This window comes from Malaclemys terrapin, chromosome 3, assembly GCF_027887155.1.
Source record: "Malaclemys terrapin pileata isolate rMalTer1 chromosome 3, rMalTer1.hap1, whole genome shotgun sequence".
In the NCBI taxonomy this organism is placed as follows: domain Eukaryota; kingdom Metazoa; phylum Chordata; order Testudines; family Emydidae; genus Malaclemys; species Malaclemys terrapin.
This window is the reverse complement of record NC_071507.1, coordinates 131,900,033-131,922,711: the sequence shown is the minus strand read 5'-3', so window position 1 is coordinate 131,922,711 and position 22,679 is coordinate 131,900,033. Positions and strand designations below refer to the sequence as shown.

Sequence of the window (22,679 nt, the reverse complement as noted above, 5' to 3'; positions counted from 1 at the left end):
GTTTTTGGTCTAACTACCTGAAAGAGAAAAACCTCTTGCTGCATTTTATCTGTTTTATTTCTGAGGCATTGTATCATTTTACAGCAATAAAAATAAGGCTGAAAGAAAGTTTGAGCTGTCTTTATACAGCATAAAAGAACAATAAAGAGAAAAAGCAAACATGCCTTGTTTTCACTTAGCAGTTGAGCTTTAAGTATTCCTGTGAAATATTGACAAAAATTTACACTCCTCTCTCCAATAATCCCATGTAGGCCAAAAATGTTTCATATGACTGGATACTTTTGCAATATGAATAAGATGTTTATTTTCAACCAATTTATGAGCTTCTATTACCCAGCCTCATATTTTGGTCTCTGATTAAATTTAAAATCTGATATTTTAATATCTGATTAATCAGAAATCCTTAATTAGTTGCATATGTATAATAAAGACCAGTTGTCTTGGGTTTAAGACAATGGATGTGCTAGAATAGTGTCATCTGGTGACTTGCACATGAGACTACTGAGAGCAAAGAATTTTGTATAAGTGTTTCTATAATGGAGGCATGAACTTTTTATAACAAAAGTGATAGAGTGAATGATTGTCATAAATGTTCTTTTTGTATTTTATTTAAATATAGTCAGTATTCACTATATATTATATATTCACTATATATTAGTCTTGCAATTATATGGTACTACAGAAAAAATAAAGTCTAGATTCTGCTCTTATTTACCTTAGTGTCAACTTGCATATTTTGTATAATTTTGGAGTAGCATAAACAGGCCTATTAACTGTAAACTATAATAGCCACAAATAAAAAAAAGAAATAAATTCAAGGAGCTTTATAACTCTCATAATGCCTTTGATAAGAAGAGATTTATGAATAGAAAAAACATTCTAGTTTACAATTTTCAGAATAACATATTGTGCAGTAAATTAATACAGTATGTAGAGTCTTTCCAAGTTCTCAGTTTGGGCTGGGTCCTCTGATCCAACCACACTGTGCTCAGCACAGGATCTGAGACAAAGGAGGAGAAAGTAGTCTCTGAAACATCTTTCTGTTCCCCTGATCTTGAATCCACTGTGGAAAGTCTGCTTAAAGAACAATTGCATCCGAAGAAGTGAGGTTTTTACTCACGAAAGCTTATGCCCAAATAAATCTGTTAGTCTTTAAGGTGCCACCAGACTCTTTGTTGTTTTTAAAGAACAATATCTCTCTGGAGGCACTTCACCTTCCAGGTGTGAGAAAAAAAACATAGCAGATTTTCTCAGCAGACACTTCATGGACCACCATAAGTAATTTATGAAGAAGGGGATTCTTCAAGGCATTTTCCAGCAGCTGGGGATACCTGGTAATAGACCTTTTTGCCAGCAATATGAACAATAAATGCAGGATACTTTCCAGGGCAGGCCTTTCTTCCATGGTTGAGTCATCTGTTGTATGCATTCCCTCCAGTTCCTCTAATTCTGACGGTAATCAGGAAACTGAAACATACAAGGCAACTTTAATTCTCATAGCATCTGCACCTAGGCAGTACTGGTACACAGACCAGCATCAGCTCTCAAATTGACCACCTCACTGGTTGTAGATCTCTTGTCTTAGAACCAGGCATAGGTGCCCACCAGGACTGGAGCACCCACGGAAAAAAGGCAATCATCTCCTACCCTCCCCGCAGTGCCTCCCATCCACTGACGGCCCTGCTGATCAACTCCTCCCTCTCAGTGCCTCCTGCCCACCGCAATCAGCTGTTTCGCGACATGCAGGAGGCTCTGGGAGGAATGGGGAGGAGCCGAAATGGGGTACGCTCAGGGGAGGGGGTGGAACTGGGCAGGAAGAGGTGGGTGGGAATTTGTGGGAAGGAGTTGGGTCGGGGCGGAACCTGGGGCAGAACGGGGGGTTGAGCACCCCTCAGTCCGAGAGGAAGCCGGTGCCTATGGAACCAGGGCTACCCATGGCACTCCAACCTGCAATTTCTCCACCTCACCACCTGTATGATCTCTGGATAAGTAATGCAGAAAAAGTCTGCACTTCGTAAGTTCAGACAAGGACATTTGGTCCAGTAGAGACACTTATGTCATAAAATAGACGATAATTTTGCTGTGGGCTGAATCTCATCAGCTATCAGTGAGTCTCACAGAGATATGACTTGTATTGGATTACCTGCTACATCTGAAATCTGGCCTCTCCATCAGTGCTGTGAGATTCCATTTAACAGCCATTTCTGCATTACATCTGCCAATTGAAGAATTTACCATGGGATGTGAAAAGGTCATATTTACCCTCCTGTGTCTGATCCAGTACCTCCATGGGATCTGATCAGTGATGACATATGTGTTGAATGAGTATCCCTGTGTGACACAATCTATTTTATAACACTGTTGTGGATTGTGTTGGGTATACGAAACACCATCGTGGAGACTGGTTTGACGATACTGATTTTGAAATATTGAATCTCCTGGATGTCATGGGAGAAGGGCATGCCACACTCTTAGCTGACCCACTCTCTAAGTCAAAAGAGGTCAGATACAAGGCAGCTTGCAGCACGCTCCAATTCAGATTCTGGCAAATGCAAAATATGTGGTTTGATCTCGAAGCAGATGAACTACAAGCACTTGCTGATAAACCTGACTCCAAAAGTTTCTATGATATGGTCAAAGCTGTGTGTGACCCTACCCAATCTGCCTTGACACCACTAACAAGTGCTGTCTCATTGCAGATCATAGCATGAACATTTAATTATTTTTCTACTGTTTCTGATGAGTACTGGATAATGTCCGAACATTTCCCACATCTAATGCACTTGCTGATCCACCCACACAAGCTGAGATGTTGAAGGCTCTTCAGATAATGAAAAATAACACATCTGCTGGTCCCGATTCCATTCCAGTTGAAGTTTTCAAACAGAAAGGGAATTTTCTCATTTACAGGCTGCTTGCGTGTTTCTTACATGTCTGGCTTCAAGAAATTATACCGCAACAAATGAAAGATGTCAACAACATCCTTATCTATAAGAATAAAGTGGTAATTACCATAGTATCGCTTTGCTCTCCATGGCTGGCAAGATTCTTGCGAAGATCCTCCTGAACTACTGACCCAAACTTTGACAACATTCTGTCTGAGTCACAGTGTGACTTTAGTGCTCAGAAGAGCACTGTTGACGTGGTTTTCATCATTTGACAATTACAGAAAAAATTTTGTGAATAGCACCAACCTTTGTGCATCATATTTCTCAAACTAACCAAGGCAATCAACAGTCAACTGCACTGCCCTCTGGAAATTATTTGCTAAATTTGGATGCCTAGACAAATTTATTAACATTGTTTGACAATTGCATGAAGGGATGGCTAGAAGAGTTAATGTTGAGGGTGATCTAACAGATCCATTTCCAATTGCAGAAGGGGTGAAGCAAGGATGTGTCCTTGCTCCTAGCCTTTTTGGTCTATTCTTTGCTGTAGTGCTAGAGGAAGCCCTTGGTGACTCTTCAAAAAGCATCTTTATATGCTTCCGCACTGGTAAGCTCCTCATCTATGTGCAAATATCAAGCTGATAGAAGCATTGATCCAGGAAAGGCTCTATACTGATGATTGTGCCTTGATGGCACACTCTGAAGCAGCATGACAGCATGCAGTGGCTTGTAAATTTTACCTCACCCTCAGCTGAATGAAATCGAGGTTATATATCAGCCACCTCCTCAACAATCTTACCAAGATCTGTCAATAAGCTTTGAAATACCATGCTCCAAGCCATCAAACAGTTTGTTTATCTTGGGTGTGTGCTGAATAATGAAGTGACAATTGACCACTAAGTGGATGCAAAAAATAAGAAACCCAGGGTTGCGTATGGCCACTTCCATCATGAATTTGGAAGCAACATGTATCTCAGTACAGAAAAAAATCAAAGTCTATACCTCTGTTTTCCTCATGGCATTATGAGTGTAAAACATGGACCTGTTATCAGTGGTACAGTAGCAAGCTTGACTGTTTCCATTTAATAAAATATATATATATATATATATATATATGGAGATATACTTATCTCATAGAACTAGAAGGGACCCCGAGTCCAGCCCCCTGCCTTCACTAGCAGGACCAAGTACTGATTTTGCCCTGGATTCCTAATTGGCCCCCTCAAGGATTGAATTTACAATCCTGAGTTTAGCAGGCCAATGCTCAAACCAGGGCATCAAATGGCAGGACTGAGTTTCCAACATAGAAGTCCTGGTAAAAGCTGATTCAGAAGGCGTTGAGGCTCATTTGATCTGCGCACAATTGAGATGGACTGGCCATGTATGCGTAAGACCTATTTATCAAAACGAGTCTTCCGAATTCAGCTCCGGCGATCATAAGCATCTGCTGGTACTGCCGGCAAAATGTATTTGACTCGAGTGCATTGGGTGCACGTACACCTACAGTGGAATGTAGATGTGTGCACAACACATCTTGAAGAACAGTTACTGTAAACTAAGTAACCATTTTCTCCTCACTGTCTAGGGATTCCCATTATGGTAACTGGTTAAGCTGGAGTTATGGCTGTTTTTGCCTCACAGAGCAGTCATAATAGCCCTTGAAATGCAATTTTCTGAGCAGGTAGTCCTTGCTGCTATATCCAAGCAAGTGCAGACATTGATAAATAAATCTTAGGTTGATTTTATATACACCTCTGTTCTTTTTTGACAGTTCCATGTAGATCATATCCTATAATTTTTAATGACAGCTTTATGTAGTTTTCTGGTCAAACAGGACAGCTTTCAAGGAAAGTAGCAGGCAGCTAATAATGAGGGCCCTTCTATTGTAGGTGCTCCACTCTCATGTCTGTTCAGTGTTGTCAGATTTTCCTTATGTCTTTGTGTTCAAGTACTTTTTTCTGATTTATTTAGAAGAGGGGAAGCAGTCTGCTTCTATTACAAAGCCAGACCTAAAAGGAAAAGAAGATACTTTAATTTTACTTTATAGGGGCTGATTCTTCTCCCCTTGCACACATATTGGGCTCATTTCTGGAATTAGGAGTTATACATTTATTGCAGTGGACTTACGAGAACTCAATAAATGGAAGTAACCCTGGAGAACAGGAAATTACACATAATGCAGAGAAAGGAGGAGGAAAGGGATGTTATTTGCTTTGGCTATGTGGTTTGCCATTTATTCCATTTTTTAAAAATTAATACTTTTGTAATTTATATTAAATTATCGGCATGTGAGGCAAGGCCTAGGAGAAGGGATAAATGATTAGCACTGGAAAGTTCTTTTACTGTCAGACTGAGCAGGTTGGTGGGATTTCACTAGGGGAGTTTCAGTGTATAAATATAAATGTCACAGTGGTGCCCTGAGTAGTGCAATACACTGAAAACTGCAACCAGTGGGAGCTGCGATCGGCCAAACCTGTGGACGCGCCAAGTAAACAAACTGTCCCCCGCAAGTGGATTTCCCTGATGGGCCGTGGGCCAAAGGTTGCCGATCCCTGGTCTAAACTATTGTAAGGATGGATATCTTGTTACAGATATGGGAGTGACTATGCAAATGACATAATTTCTATATGGGAGTGACTATGATAATAACTGTGTTGAGCCATTGACCAAGGTCAATGTGAACTAGATTTTATTGATGCCTTAACAGTCCCCTTAAGAGCTGGCTGCTTGTGGAGCTAAGAAAAATTCTGTCCCTTCTCTCTAATCAAGCTGCTTCCTGAGTTTAAGAACCATTCCAAGATAAGTGAAATTATTTAAGACTTTGAACATGTTATATGAACTAATTTTAACATGTTGGAACATTTTAAAGAACTATAGTAAAATTATTTGGTGGACAGTTTTCTTCCACTTTCTGTGCTACATTTCTCTGGCTACTTTTGTTATGGTTACCTTGGAAACAAATGGAGGCATACACTTGCTAATATATAGACTTGGTTTGTGCCCTGGGGATGCAGATAGTAAGTGAATACTTGCAGTGGATTTAACCAGAGAATGGGTAACTTCTAAAGTAAAACCAAGCATAGTTTTTCATACTTAGAAATAGAATTTTTATTGGGGCTGGAAATTGCTCATTCTTTATACTCCACTGTATGAAGAAAAAAAAAACCCAAAACAGTTTCCTGTGAAAAATTGAAAGGACGCTTTAAAAAAAATCCTCAAAATAAAAAGCAACAACTGTGGTATTTTGAGGGGTGGCATTTTAATGGCTTAAGATCAGGACTGACAGCTAGGAGGTCTTGAGTTCCATTCCCATCTCTGCAATCACTGCCCTTAAAGGTGGCCTGCAAGGGATGTTTTTTAAAAAGGGCTTGTGCCCTCTTTTGCATCTTTAAAGCCTTAAAATCTTTTTTTAATTTTTTTTTCTGCTTGTTTTTCCCCTTTAGATATATCCGGAATGTCATGTCTGATCTTGTTTTGCTGGAGGATTTGTTGGGGGATCTTAGAGAATATAAATGGATAGCTCTCACACTGTAGGCTTAACAGTATGTAACAGACTTCTTTTCTCCACAATATGAATTAGTCATTGACATTAAATAGGGATTTAACAAAAACAAAAATATCAAAGAACTTTAAGCACTTTGACTAAAAATCCTTTGCCCTCTCACTAGCTATGGTTTCGCTCTTTACTATCTCATCAGTTCTGTAGTCTTCACAGAGTCTTTCAGGTTGGACTGGACCTGAATTTCTAATGTAAAATATAAACAGAAAAAAATGTTGGAAACCAACAAAAACTCATCAGCTCTTCTCTATACATCATGAAGGCACAAGCTTTAAATATAGCATTTCACAAACGTTAAGGTCTTTTTATGAGCTGGGTGAAAACTTGTTATGAGTTGAGTTAAAACATCATTTAGATGAACAAAGGTGTGTGCAGGGAGGTTTTACTGGGTATTATGACCAGGTATATGAGTGAACACAGTAACTGAGAGAGACCAGAGAAAGACAACTTGAAGCATGGTGTCTGATCCTGGAAGAAACCTGGGGGGAGAGTTAACTTAGTCAGGGGTGCAGGCTAAGAAGTACTGTGAAAGGTGCTGTGAGCAAAAGAAGCCGTTTCCTGCTATCTGATTCCTTTTGCATTCAGAAACACTGGACTTTGTATATTCTTTGCAAATAAACAAAACTGCACCACAGGAATACCTATCACCAATTTCTACTCCCAACTGAACTTCCTCAGGGCCCCAAACTTTGACTATCCTCTTGCTTCAGAAGGGGACAATAGTATGAAGGTGGTAATTGTCACTGCCCTTCCATCTGTAGGGGGATGGACTATATACCTAAGGACTCTTTGAAAGCTCTAATTTCTATGGCTCCACATCGGTCATTCCACTTATGCAATGAAAAGTCTGCTGACTTCATTGAAAAATTTGCCTGTATAAAGAAGGACTGCCCCTGTGTACTGCAAATTTAGAAATATACGAATTATCTGAGCTATAGAAAATAAACCAGTTTCCTGTTATTTTCAGCTCTTATCACAATCAGTAAATTACCAGTAAATACCAGTCAAATCCAAACAGGGTTAAGCTTGTCTATCCCATTGGTACTGAGTTATTTATAATACCACTCAATTTAGAGAGCTTCCTCGATTCCAAGTATTCCACAAAATATCTTTAAAACCGGAAGCCATTTATTTCTCTAGGCTTTTATTAGTGAAAAATTTAATTAAGAAAAAATAATTATAGTAGTTAAATGAAACTTAATTGGAAACCTGTAGGTTTACCTGCTTTCCATCCGTTTCTTAATCAACTGGTTTTGAGCAGTGAAGAATTCCTCCACATCATGCTTGAATATCATCTAAATTACTTAGAGTTTGTAGATTAGGGTTTAAAGAAGGCTGGGATTTGTATAATAAAAACTGAAATAGGATTTTCTGTCTGAAGAGCAGTACTACTTCTTTAGAACTATTTAATGAAGAAATAGAATTAGTCAGGAAAACCCCTATCCTGAATTAATGTCATGCCTGACTGTATAATACACATATAGCAGATGTCTTCTAAAATTGTAAAGTATATTTTTGCATTTTAAAACTAGATAAGAACTGAAATATAATGAGGTGTAAACAAAAGTAATGCAGTTCATTGGGAACATCGACCTCTCTTGTACTTGGAAAAAAGTGACATATAGAGGTTCAGTATATGTAGCCATTTATGTCTCTCTTTTTGTGTGTCCACATACACATGTGGACACAGAAACATGATGTGGGTAAATGTGGAAGCTGCAATTTTTTTTAACCAATAGTAGTTAACACCCAAAAGTATTCAGCAAGAGTGTTCCAGTGCTGATCTCAACTGGTACTGCTGGCTTCTGATGTACTGCGCCTGAGGGTGAGTGTGAAGGGAAGGCCATGCCCCCTCTACACCCTCAGGCCTGTCCAATGACTCTTTCCGGATGTCAAGGTCCCAGATCTTTCCTTTCCCCAGGCTGGAGGGAGAAGAGCCACTCAGATAGAGGACTATCCCTCGCCATGAGTGCTTAGCAAGCTCAGTGGGATTTGGGGGCCTTTAACTTTGCAACCCACCTTTAACCATTTGCAACCCACCAACTTCATTGGAAGCCCCCCAACAGGTCTCCTGTATGCCAGAATGAAGGGGAAAAAACCCAAACATCAGTTTGTCAATTTCACCATGTGGGGAAAATCCCTTCTAGATGCACAAGTTCATGGGTCCAGATCTAACACATCCGAGGTTGCTGAGGGAATTGACTGATGTGATTGCAGAGCCATTGGCCATTATCTTTGAAAACTCATGGCGATCGAGGGAGGTTCTGGATAATTGGAAAAAGGCAAATATAGTGCCCATCTTTAAAAAAGAGAAGAAGGAGAACCCGGGGAACTACAGACCAGTCAGCCTCACCTCAGTCCCTGGAAAAATCATGGAGCAGATCTTCAAGGAAACCATTTTGAAGCACTTGGAGAAGAGGACAGTGATCAGGAACAGTCAACATAGATTTACCAAGGGCAAGTCATGCCTGACCAACCTGATTGCCTTCTATGATGAGATAACTGGCTTTGTGGATATGGGGAAAGCAGGGGACATGATATATCTAAACTTTAGCAAAGCTTTTGTTATGGTCTCCCACAGTATTCTTGCCAGCAAGTTAAAAAGCTATGAATTGGATGAATAGACTATAAGGTGGATAGAAAGCTGGCTAGATTGTCAGGCTCAATGGGTATTGATCAACAGCTCAATGTCTAGTTGGCAGCTGGTATCAAGCAGAGTGCCCCAGGTCCTGGGGCTGGTTTTGTTCAACATCTTCATTAACGATCTGGATGATGGGATGGATTGCACCCTCAACAAGTTCGCGGATGACACTAAGCTGGGGGAGAGGTAGATATGCTGGAGGGTAGGGATAGGGTCCAGAGTGACCTAGACAAATTGGAAGATTGGACCAAAAGATATCTGATGAGGCTCAACAAGGACAAGTGCAAAGTTCTGCACTTAGTACAGAAGAATCCCATGCACTGCTACAAGCTGGGGACCGACTGGCTAAGCAGAAGTTCTGCAGAAAAGGACCTGGGGATTACAGTGGATGAGAAGCTGGATATGAGTCAGCCATGTGCCCTTGTTGCCAAGAAGGCTAACAGCATATTGGTCTGCATTAGTAGGAGCATTGCCAGCAGATCTAGGGAAGTGATTATTCCCCTCTATTTTGCACTGGTGAGGCCACATCTGGAGTATTGCATCCAGTTTTGGGCCCCACACTACAGGAAGGATGTGGACAAATTGGAAAGAGTCCAGTGGAGGACAATGAAAATGATTAGAGGTCTGAGGCACATGACTTATGAGGAGTGGCTGAGGGAACTGGGCTTGTTTAGTCTGCCGAAGAGAAGAGTGAGGGGGGATTTGATAGCAGCCTTCAAATACTTGAAGGGGGGTTCCAGAGAGGATGGAGCTCAGCTGTTCTCAGTGGTGGCAGATGACAGAACAAGGAGCAATGGTCTCAAGTTGCAGTGGGGGAGGTCTAGGTTGAATATTAGGAAACACTATTTCACTAGGAGGGTGGTGAAGCACTGGAATGGGTTACCTAGGATGGTGGAATTTCCATCTTTAGAGGTTTATAAGGCCTGTTTTTTAAGGATGTAATAGGTGTTGGTTCTGCTTTGAGCAGGAGGTTGGACTAGATGACCTCCTGAGGTCTCTTCCAACCTAATCTTCTTTGTTTCCAAAACTGGTGATCAGCCTAGCCCCTGGCATTACAGGAGATCCAGCACACCTATGTAACAGTGGAATGGGTGAGGGTGAAACATGAAGCCTACAAAGACTTCCCATCCCAGGAAGTTGCTTAAACTCATCCAGTATCCCCTCACCCCACTACAGGAGAGGAGCCAATAACACTGTCCTCCACCTCCCCCATCACCCAGAAGGAGTGGCGGTGGGTAGGACAAGTCCCAGCACCTGGATGATAGAGGATAGATCTACACTTGGAGCTGGGGGTATGATTCCCAGCTTGAGACTACATACTTGTGCGAGCTTTGATCAAGCTTGTGTGGTAAAAATAAAAATCATACCCTCAGCTCCAAGTGTAGACATATCCAGAGACTTTCTTGCCTTTCCCTTTCTTGGCACCATTGTGAGGAAGAGGAAGGTGAAGGGGAGAAGTCCCAAACACACCAAGGTAGTGAGATAATGATTAGCAAAAACAAACAAACAAAAAAACCAACCAAAAGCCAGCCACAACAACCAAAACCACGTTGGATGCTGGACACAGATATACCATCATATTCAAAGAATGAATACTAAAGCAAAAACAACAAGATGCATCTGAAGAAGTGAGGTTTTTTAGCCACGAAAACTTATACCCAAATAAGTCTGTTAGTCTTTAAGGTGCCACTGGACTCCTTGTTGTTTTTGTGAATAACATGGCTACCCACTGATACTATGCTAAAGCATTAACCTCACTTTTCAAACCATTTTGTAGAACGGACAAAAGAAAAAGAATCAAATTACATGATATTTTTTTTAAAATGGACATAGTCCTACTTCTAGGGTTGCCAGGTTTCTACTCGCACAAAACCGAATATCCTTGCCCCACCCCTCCTCCAAGGCCCCCCCCCCCACTCACTCCATTCCCCCCTCCTTCTATCGCTTGCTGTCCCCACCCTAACTTGCTGATTTTCACTGGGCTGGCTCAGGGGGTTGGGGTGCGGGAGGGTGTGAGGACTCCAGCTGGGGATGCGGGCTCTGGGGTGGGGCTGGGGATGAGGGGTTGGGAGTACAGGAGGGTGGTCTGGGCTGGGACTGAGGTTTTTGGAGGGAGGGAGGTGGATCAGGGCTGGGGCTGGGGGTCGGGGCATGGGAGGGGGTCAAGGGTGCAGGCTCCAGGCAGTACTTACCTCAGGCGGCTCCCGGAAATGGTGTCATGTTCCCCCTCTGGCTCCTATGCAGAGGCACAACCAGGTGGCTCTACGTGCTGCCCCATCCGCAGGTGCCACTTTGCAACTCCCATTGGCTGGGATTCCCATCAAATGGGAACTGCAAAGCCAGTGCTTGGGGTGGGGGCAGTGTGCGGAGCCCCCTGGCTGACCCTATGCATAGGAGCTGGAGGGGGGACATGCCGTTGCTTCCAGGAGTCATGCGGAGCCCCAGCAGGCAGGGAGCCTGCTTTAGTCCTGCTGTGCTGCCAACTGGACTTTTAACAGCCTGATCAGTGGTGCTGACCAGAGCCGCCAGGGTCCCTTTTCAACCGAGTGTTCCGGTCAAAAACTGGATACCTGGCAACCCTACCTACTTCTGAAGCAGACAATTTTAATTTGACTCCCTGAAATTCAAGTAACTGCATTATTCAGTATTCCTAACAATTCCTTGTTAAAGCAGTTTGCACTGGGCAACGTTATAAGGTTTTGTGTCACTCTGCGACTTATGTTTATCTAGACTTTGCAGTTATTTTGATGGTTGTACATGAAATAATATATTTACACTCAAGAGCATGTTGCTTGTCTTCTTGATAGATATCTGTGGACTGTGAACATTATTGTACTAGGTTTCACTTCATGAATGTCTGAGTGAAACTCTTTCACAAGTACTTATGAGAAGTTGTAGTTTTGATCAGAAGGAAAAAGGGATTATTTTTGTTGATGAAAATGGCTCTTAACTGCAAACATAATGAAATTTCACTTTGGACAAAATCATGAGTTTTCTTTAGTGCTGTGAGAGGGCTGCTGCTTCCTGAGTGGTTCCTGGTGACCAGAATTCCCTTTGAAGCAGCCTCCCTCTGTTCTCCCTCTTCAGAGCCCCGTAAAGGCTCCCCACAGCTTTTCTTATCAGTCCTACCGCTTTTCACTTGGAGCTGGTTTGCAAAGCCATCCAAATAGTCCCACCAGTAAAGTCTATCACTGCAATCCAAAGGTTCACACTTATCTCTGGCTTTTCTGCCATGCACACAGAGCTCTTCCTGCCACAGCCTGCTCTTCAGGGTCACTTCTCATAACTGTCTATTCCTTTTGGTTTAATTTTCTGGCTCTGGCTTGCTTCTCTGACCATTGTCTCCCCTGTTCTGCAGGAGAAGGTTGTCTACATACTGTCCTCCTCCTGACATATTTGTTCACAGTTGGGGTAGGGCAAATTGAATATGAAGGAGGTTTAGTTGTTGATTAGTTTAATCTATTTGTTGCAGTGGGCTGTCTTTCTCTTTCAATAACACTGTTCTTATTCCTGTTTTTGCTAAAAATGGTGATGGTTACTATGGAAAGCATTCTGACTACTGATTTCTACAGGAGATGTGTGATTAGCATTTCCTTTCTTTGGTTCGGGGAATATAGTTAGAAGTTGGCCAATGAAAATACATGCTTGCAAGAAGACCATAGCACATACATTTGAAATCTGAGCCAGACTAATGTGTAGTACATTATTTTATGGTTTCCTTGAGAAAATATTGAATAGCTCCAACTTTAGCAAGATGCGGCCACCAGAATTTTAATTTATACAAAGTAGACTTAGTATATTATTCCAGCCTTTGGGAGCTATATTGGCTCCTTCTCAGATATCAATTTGGCCTTAAAAATATTTTAATGAGTTATTAGGTGGTGAACAATTTAGGATCTGTGTATTTTTGGTCTGAGTTGTAGTATCAGTACAAGCTTAGTTGCTGCTTGAATCATCTGAAGCTATTGTACTGACTATTTCAAAATTGGGATTTATTCCCATTTGAATTTTGAAATGTCACCTCAGGAGACCTATTTAAATCTAAATGTGTCTTATGGTCTATAAAGGCATAGTACTTTTGCATATTGTAAAATGCCCTGGGATGCATTTTCATGAAAGGCGCTATATAAACTCATTTTGTATTACATTGTATTGTATTGTGACAAGTGCAATAATCTCCAGGTTTCCTATCCATTAAAGAACTCATTTCACAGCTCACTAATTATGTGAATGAGAAGGGGAAATAGGTCCCTTTTCTCTAAGGTATGGTGAGCAGATGGCAGAGTTCATTTCTACTGGCTGAGTCTGAGGTCCTCTTCTCAGTTTTGGTGGCAACACTTGCCACTGTTTATCAAACAAAATGAAAGAGACATATTGGTTTCTTTGCAAGGTGTACTGTGTCGGTTGAGTGACTAGCTCAATACTGTTGTTAGCATGATGCTGGTTAGCATTTACTGGGCATAAAAAGGCTATTTATTTGGACGGGCACAAGATAACAATTAAAATTAATATGAATTTTAATGTAAATCTGAATTGCCTCTCATTTATGGGAAAAATTGGTCAAGTCAACCCTAGGGATTAAACTGAGTTCCTAAAAAGTGATTAGTGAATATGCTGAGCACCTTTGGGATTGTATCTTCTCTGTAATTCTAAAATAGAAAACTATTATTATTTTCACTGCCTGTGTATGTTCCTTCTTAGCTGAGGCCTTTGTAATCTTTCATTTTCCTCCTCACCCAAGAGAATAACTTGCTCATTGACTTATACATGCATAGTGTGATTTATATAGGCCCCTAAGGTACTTCTTTTTTAATATTATAAACAAGTCATCTTAGTTGTCAGAGCTCTGCAGTGATCCCAGATAGTATATAATTGGGCCCTTATATCCGGATTAAAAAAGAAAAGCTAAAATTGAAGAGCTTGACATTTCTAATGTAGGAACTTGGTAACTATGTTTTATTTGACAGTGCTGCACAGGCAGTCATATTGTTTTCTCCCTGCATTATAACAAACAGCAGGACAGATTTTTTTCTTTCTCTCTTTTTTTTATTCTCTGTCATGCACTTTCAATTTTGTGTTCACTGCATTGATTTCATTCTAATTTCAGACGGACGCAGCTTTAATGTATGATGCAGTTCATGTGGTGTCAGTGGCTGTCCAGCAGTTCCCACAGATGACTGTCAGTTCATTACAGTGTAATCGGCACAAACCATGGCGCTTTGGGACCCGCTTTATGAGTCTCATTAAAGAGGTATGTCTTTAATAAAATATGTTCTGGTTTCTTCTTACCCCTACCCACATCCCATCTTCCCCCCACCCTTAGTCTACTTTAATCCCCCCTACACCCCCAGCAGGTGGGATTATTTCTGCTTGTTGTGTGGGGGGAGACTTGCAGTCAAAGCCTCATTTACATTTAAAAACTGTTCATATGGTTGTTCATACAGGAACAATTTATAAATATAAAAAACACAAAAGAGTGAAAGTACTGCACTTCAAATAGACAAAATGAAATGTTTTGCTGATCGATGTTTCTTGGAACTTCTGTGATGCTAAAATGATCATAGAGGCAAATATGTAATAAATAATTCGAAAAGCAAAATTCTAGCCTATATTCCTTGGTCCACCACTTCCCAGGCAACTTTACCTCCACCTTTTCCACTTTAATCTTTTTGCTATTTATTCTGTACAGCTCTGAAAAAAATCTATAGGCTGGATTATTTTCTTCCATAAATGTCTTTAATTTATATGTTTTGCCTCAATGTAACTTCTCTTGGATTTTTATTTAACATTTAGTACTTATACAGTCATGGATAATTTAAGATGTTGAGGGTCAACACTGTACACTGTTCAAATATGTTGTCCCATAAGTGCCTAGCTCTGAATTTTCCATTGTAAGTAGAGGAGATACTGTGGGAAAGAGAAATATAGCAGTGCAGTAAATTTCCATTTTTAACAGTGCTTACTTGCAAGATCATAAATTGCTTTTCTGACATCTCCTCCTGAATGCTTTCACTATAACAGATAATATTGGGAGTGTAATATACTTCTTATTTTCAATGATTAACAATGACCATGCTTGCAGAACCCATTAATGGCAACATTTGGCTCTACCACTTAAAAATTGTCATCTATAAGTTATAAGAAAATAATATATTGTGCCTTCTAAAATTAAGCATTCATTTCTGATAGGTGCTGACTCAGGTCCCATAAATGTCATAGCTGATGGAACTAGGGGTCCTGGGAGTGCTGCCGCACCCCCAGGCTTGAAGTTGTTTCCATTATATACAGGGTTTACAGTTTGTTTAAATGGCTCTCAGCACCCCCACTATAAAAATTGTACCAACACCCTGTCAATGCCTGTTGTCTCAAAGGGATTTGAGGCTTAGCACCTCACAGCATCAAGACCTTATTTGCAGAAAAGAAAAATGACAGAAATTAAACAAATCTAGTACATATAGTGGGGAAAATAAAAATGGTAATTATAAATGTCTGAGGCGAGTTAATGGAAACAGTCTTTCATCACACTAAGTGAGACCACTTTTATTGGCTAAAATGGAAGGCTGTTAAGAAATTGTGTACAGAGATTAAAGAAAGGTTGGTTTAATTAGGAAAAACCCTGAGAATCTCAGAAATGAATATGAAATTATTTTATCTTTAGATCAGCCACGAGGTGAATTATTTAAATGTAATGAATAATTAATCTTCCCATTTTGGTAGAAATTAATTTTTTGTTCTTTTTTTTTTTGGCTTCTTATTTATGGAAATTATTTTTCTTCTTTCATAGGCCCACTGGGAAGGTCTCACAGGCAGGATAACTTTCAACAAAACCAATGGCTTAAGGACAGATTTTGATTTAGATGTGATCAGCCTCAAGGAAGAAGGTCTTGAAAAGGTACTTGAGATGTTCATCTTATTTGCTTGGAGAATAATGTGAAATATTAAAAAATATATACTTTCCCTATATGAGAAAGCTATTTATACCATGTTACAACTGCATCATATTGAATGTAGGTGCATATTTGTGCTCTTAAGAAGGAGGTAGCCTTTAATAACCTTACAAAAAACCCCCAACCTCTTATGTTTATGATGGAAATAAAGAGCAAACTCACAATTAGGAAGTAGAGGTAAAGTATTACTTAGGACAATTTAAGCATTTTGTTTCGGGCAATGTATTATACTAGAACTATGGGAATGTGTACTGCCTTAGTTTACTAGGGTCTCGATACCATTATAATTAAGAAACACTTGGGTTTTGCTCTGAATATTTGTGTATACAGTTCAGATCCATAGAGATTACAGAATATCAATCACCAGACATAAATATAAATAATCAACATATAACCATAGAACAAGTACCAAAAAATGTTAGAGTAACATTTTTAAGTGTAACAAGTTAAATGCTTAACACAAATTTGTAAGGTGCTATAGAGAAAGTAAATAACAAGCATATATTTTGCAAAAGATGATGATGGAAACAGAGGGCTGGATACTAGCTGAGTGTTTCTAGAAGTAGGGCTGGGGGTTTCTAGAGATGGTTTGTTATCTTTTTAATGGGTTTTTTTAGGAAAGTCTGGGGAGATGGGGTAGTGATGTGGGGAGGAATCTGAATGTCTAGGTGAAATTTAAACAGCTTTGTGTTATAAAACAAGAAAGCAAATGGAAAGTATCTGTCCTGCTCCATAAGCACTAAACATACAGTCAACAGGGATTTGCTCAACCCCAGCCCAAAATTAAGGTTGATAGCAATACATTGAAAAAAGTGCAGCACACCCATAATTTGGACCAGGCTTGAAATTCTACTCCCCGGAAGTCAATGGTTGCATTTCCATTGATTTTAATAGTGCCAGAGTTGCAGCACAGATTTTCAAAACAGTTGCTCAGCTTCCCTTTAGGCACCGAAATGAAATGGCCAGTTTTCAGAAGTGTCCAGAGCACTGGACAGGTCATTGTTCTTGAAGGAGTTTCTGGGTGCTGAACAATTTTGAAAATCTGGCCACATATTTAGGTGGTTCAGTGGGAGCTGCTGGAGGATGAGCTCCATTGAAAATCTATTCCATAATGCATGACCTTCTTCAACTGAGTCCAAAAGAGGGTTATAAAGTGTGGCTTAATTCAGCTACATTACAGAGAGGAAGAGAAACATGCAAAGCCTCATTTCGCCTTTCAGCTTCAGCTTTCTTCAGATAGCTGTGGATATATAGTACCTAATGATAGGCACCCATGTCTGAAATTTTGGTCTGATTTCTCTCCCAATCCGTGTCCAATGTAACCTATGCAGAGGTTAACAAGGAAGAGATTAACCCGGCCTCTAGCTAAGAGAGGCATCACGGATGCTCTCTCTGAATACAGTACAGGAATGTATAGTGGAATAAATCTGGGGTCTGCTGCGAGGAATTCTATAATTCTTTAGTCCATTATGGGCCAAATTTTGGGAGCTGTGGGGACTTGGGATTGAGTCTGATTGAAAGATGAAGACTGTCTTGGAAAATGTGTGGAGCAGAGAAGAGAACCAGAAGAGGGGATGTCGAGATGAGTACTCACCAGCTCTGAAAATCAGGCCTCTCATTTAAGTGCCTACATCTTATGGAATATAGGTGCCTAGTTATAGGAAAACACACTTGAAAACGTTGCTCTGAGATCTGAAAGTGATTGCAGATGAAGGGAGCAGGTTGTCATAATACAACTGTAGCATGGATAATAGATTCAGTAAATACAGCATAAAAAATTAAAGCAGATTGTAAATCAGGAGTCCATCAAGTATCAAAATGGAACTTTTAATTTTACCTTTCAGAACTCTAATAGCAACAATCATATGAAACAATCACCCCCTTCTGAAATCCACCTTCAAGGGCAAGAAGGCATCTGGCAAAAACTCTTACTCAGAGATATAACCATCACAAAATCCTCACCTAGGCTGAGTGTATAGCTTGGATTAAAGGTTTTAGTCCAACTGGGCTCTTAAACTGGAATGCTTCCAGGCTGGAATGAGCACAGGAGGCTATAGACCAGTTTTATAGTCCCTTGGCCACCTTTTACTGGTTTTAGTTAATCAGTGGTCTCCACTCAATCTCCCTCACTTTTTTTTCTTCATATATGTATCTGTATGTACATATTTCCTTTCTCATTAAACCACTTTTCCACCTTACAACTTCCAATCAGGAAGATGTATGGGGCCAACAGCAACAAACTGCCTAAAATAAAACAAAACAGAATAAAAACAAACCAATACTGAGTAGTTTTTCACTCTTCAATAGGGAGCTGCTGTCCTTGCAGTACTAAATTCTTAACAGCAGGTGGTGCAATATAAAGTTATAAATCGCATTTACAAGACCCTCATATGACCCAAGATAGAGTCCAGAGGTCTGCGGTAAACACTGTGGCTTCCCTTAGCTCCAGAGAAAGCGTTGCCAAATACTGCCCCAAGGTAAGAATGCCCAAATCTTACTTCTGCTATACAGAGTAGAAGAAGTCAATTTTGCAATATGCCATAAGATTCTCATTTCCTTTTTCCATAAAGCTTTATGTATAACTGAATAAAGGAGTTTAATGTAAATAATATTCATTGTTATATTAATCCTATCCCAAATCCACTACTAGAGGCTTCATATTATCCTAGGGGCAAAGGTACAGCCACAGGGCCTCAAACTGGTTATTCCTTAAGAGTGTTTAAGAATGAAGATTTATAGTAGGGAATCTTCTTGATTCAGCCAGAGAGCAAGTTGTATTAGCAGTAACTGAGATATGACCACCAAAGAAACAGAGACTGTCAATTGCAGAAAATGTTATGTTTTCTGTATGAATGCCTGGTGGGATACATATGTTTGCAGTGCAAGCTGACTTGCATTCTGGAAGAAAAAGTGAAGGGTCTGAAGCAGCAGGAGAAACTGAATCAGTTCACAAAGGAAGGCACTGTTATGAGAGACCCAGCCACTTGAGACCAAGGATGGGATGGATATGGTGAAGTATGAAGGTAGACAGGCACCAAGGAAGAAGAGAAGGGAAACAAAATAGAGCTGTTCAACGTAATCACCAGCGACACACACTCTTGTCTTCATGAGTTAGGGAATAAATAGGACAGTCAGTCTCCTGAGTAATGATTGAAAGGGAGCCACCAGAAACAAGAGTCAAGAGTCAACCTGGCAAATGGTTGTTCTGAAAATATGGTCCAGGCCATGTACAACTCAAATAGAGTCATTTTTTAATATGCTGGATCCTTAGAGTCAGAGAAAGGAATTTGACAAGAAGGGCAAAAGAGAACCTAAATAATGGAAATTAATATCCACTTATTGGGAGAAAATGAGAAAAGTGGGGCAAATAGTTCTATAGAATCAAGGATGGCTTTAGAGGCATGGAAATAGAACTGATGATGGCAGCAACGCAGCTGAGCATCTCAGAGATCTTCCAGTGCCACATGTGAGTGTGAAGAAGGGAGAAAACTGATTCTGGAGACTAGCCAATCAGTACTAGCTAATGGAACAGAGAAGGAGCTTGTTTTTATGGAGCATTACAAGGCTTTCTTTGATGAGAGGGGAGTGTGTGCAATAGATCTCCATTTCATCAGAAGAATTAACAAACATATGGATTTAAAACTGAGCTTGGTAGGTAGATTTTAAGCTAGGTTGGTGGGTATATGATTCCGATTTGAAAATGAGGAAGGATGAAAATGATCTACAGACACATATATAACAACAGACATAAGGATTTATGTACTATACAAGGAATATGGGAAATAAATACAAACTGGAAGTGATACAGTTATCAAAACTGGGTGTTATTATTGATGGGTACCTTGAGGAAGACGTGAAGTAGTACTGAGGGCCTGATCCTGAGAGGTGCTGAGCACTCTCAGCTTTGATTGATATGAGGGAGTTGAGGGTGATCAGGCCCTATAATATGTTTCAGAAGCATCCACAAAACCCGTGTGATGCAATTTAATAATGAATAACAGTGAAATACTAGGGTGTGGATACAGGAAATAAAAATCAAGGCGCTATAGCAAGCATCTGGTACAGACACTGAGGACCAGTGGAGTATAAGAACAATAAGCAGCATAAATCATAAATCTTGCCAGACAAGCTTGATTGCTTTTTTGATAGAAATACAAAATTAGTGGATGAAAGGAACATAGTGGATGTAATATATTTGGACTTCAGTAAAGTATTTGATACTGTATTTTGCAATTTTAGTTGAAAAATTAATGCAAGTTGGCTTGGATAGAAGCAGTGTCATGTGGATTGAAAGTTATCTGAAAGACCATCAACAAAAGGTGTTGATAAATGGCAACATATTGAACTACAGGAAGTGTCTATTGTCTTCCATAGCGATCTGTGTTATGTCTGGCCTTATTAAACATAATTTTTGATCTGGAAGAGGGAGCAAAAAGCATGTTAATTAAATTTACAGTTGATACAGTTGAAATTAGGAGATATGAACCACAGTCAAGACAAAGAAGTGAAACAAAGAGACACAGAGATTAGAAATTTGGGAAACAAATGCAGTCAGAAATTTTTCAGTTTGGAAAAGATTGCAGACATACATCTGGAGGAAAATAATCCAAAACACACATACCTAATAGGAGGGAGAAACTTGGGAAGCAGTAATGCTGAAAGAGACATAAGGGGCAGCAAAATAGACATAGTAGGCGGTGGAGCTTAAAAAATCTAAAACAAAAAACCACTAGTTTGAGCTGCCTGCTACGAAGGTATCACAGAGCAGGGAGTTAGTAATCCCTTTCTATGTGGTTTATTGTGACCTCACTGAAATATTGCATTCATTTTGGGTTATTACCAAAATATATTGACAAACTGCAGGAAGAACAACAAAAATAATCAGGGGTGGAAGAACTGGCTTTCATGGACAATTGAAGAGTTTAAATATTTTATTTTAGCTAAATAGTAACTGAGAACAATATATTGGTTTATAAGCATTTGAGTACACACAACAAAGACGGGGAAGTGAGTAGAACCATGAAATTAACAAACTGGAAAATTATGGCTATGTATTGTGGTAAACTTTCTCACAGTTAGGTGGCTCAGGCAGCAGAATAGCCTTCAAAGAGAAGTGGTGGAAGACCCGTCTCTTGGGACTTATAAAACTGTACTAAATAAAAACCTTAGAGACAGTACAGTAGGGAACGATCCTGCATTGGAATGAGCATGCCCAAGGGCTTGTCTGTATGGGGACATCCATGAAAATTAATCTGAATTAACTAAAGGTGTGAATTTGAAGTGGATTCGTTAAATCCCTGTTGTTCAGAAATAAAATGACCCTAATTCGGTTTAGTTTAATTAATTTCCAAAGTAATTAAACTGATGTAACAACACTTTAATTCTGCAGGAGAGTGTTCACACAGAGATTTAATATGGTTTAACGAATCCACTTCAAATTTATACCTGAAATTAATTCAGATTAATTCTCCTGGATGCACCCATTTTTGAAAATATTGGCCTTAGAGAATAACAGACCTGTAAGCAATAAAACACCATGGATGTACAAATAGCAAGTAATGCCAGACAAGACTGATTTTTTTAAAATAATACATGAAAATGAAGAATTAGAGTTCAGTAAACAATGTATAGTAGAATTCCCTTAGTGAATTTGGACATAGTGAAACCTAAGTTAAGTACAGTGACAGTCCCAAATTGCTGCAATCCATTATAAAAAGCAAATTATCACTCTGATTATAGTGAAGCATTACTTATAGTAAGGCTGCTCTGCGGGGGGAAATTACTTTACTTTAAGTTGGTCCCCACGATATCTGAATTTTAATACAGCATTTGATACATTGTGTCATGAAATATTACTAGTGAAACAAGAATAAAATTGCCTTGGACAAGAACACTATCAAATTGACTGAAAATTGGCTGAAGTACATGAATATATGGTATGAATTGAGTTGAAAAATATTGTCCAATGTTACACTGCAAATTTGGCTATATTTAATATCTTCATTAATGAACTGGAAGGAAGAGTGAATGGCACATTACTTAAATTAACAAATATGAAAGTGGAAGGTATATTACTATACAAATGCCAGAGAGGACAAACAAATGAACAAAAAGATCAGAAATATGTGCAATAACAAAATGAGTTTCAAACAAGTAAGTTACATATTTTTTGAGGAAAATGGAATATGGAACTCAGAGATTAAATGGAAAGGACTTAAATGAGAAATACTAATATCAAAAAGATAATAGCGCAGATCTTGAAGTAATAAGCACTATAGAAATGTCTAATAAGTATAAAAATAATAATGATAGGGTAGTAAACTATAGGAGCTTGTCATGTATTGTGGTGGGGAAAGCCAATGTGATTTTGGCTGCACACTTGAAAAATTTGCATCACAGACCATAAAGATGGTGATCCCTCTTATTGCAACACTAAAGGCACCACATCTAAAACAGTACATTCATGTTTGGGCACCTCACAGTCAGAAAAATGTCAACATTTTGAGGGTAATTCTGAAAATAACAGTGAAAGAACATTTGGTTAGTTATAAAAATGACATTTTATCTACAGTCTAAGTAGGCAATAAATTGCGTATAATCTATATTTTGAAATATCCGTGGGTAAAGTCTCATTTGACTGACAT

General features: G+C 39.5%; 1 protein-coding gene across 4 annotated transcripts in view; it reads left to right on the top strand.

Annotated features, from left to right (window-relative positions):
* The window catches only part of GRIK2 (glutamate ionotropic receptor kainate type subunit 2), a 584,433-nt gene that overhangs the window by 294,994 nt on the left and 266,760 nt on the right, over positions 1-22,679 (top strand). For all 4 annotated transcript variants that reach the window (XM_054023645.1, XM_054023644.1, XM_054023647.1 and 1 more), the window contains exons 8-9: positions 14,196-14,339; positions 15,873-15,980. In XM_054023645.1, the coding sequence (XP_053879620.1) occupies positions 14,196-14,339; positions 15,873-15,980 (252 nt within the window). The remainder of the gene's footprint in view (positions 1-14,195; positions 14,340-15,872; positions 15,981-22,679) is intronic.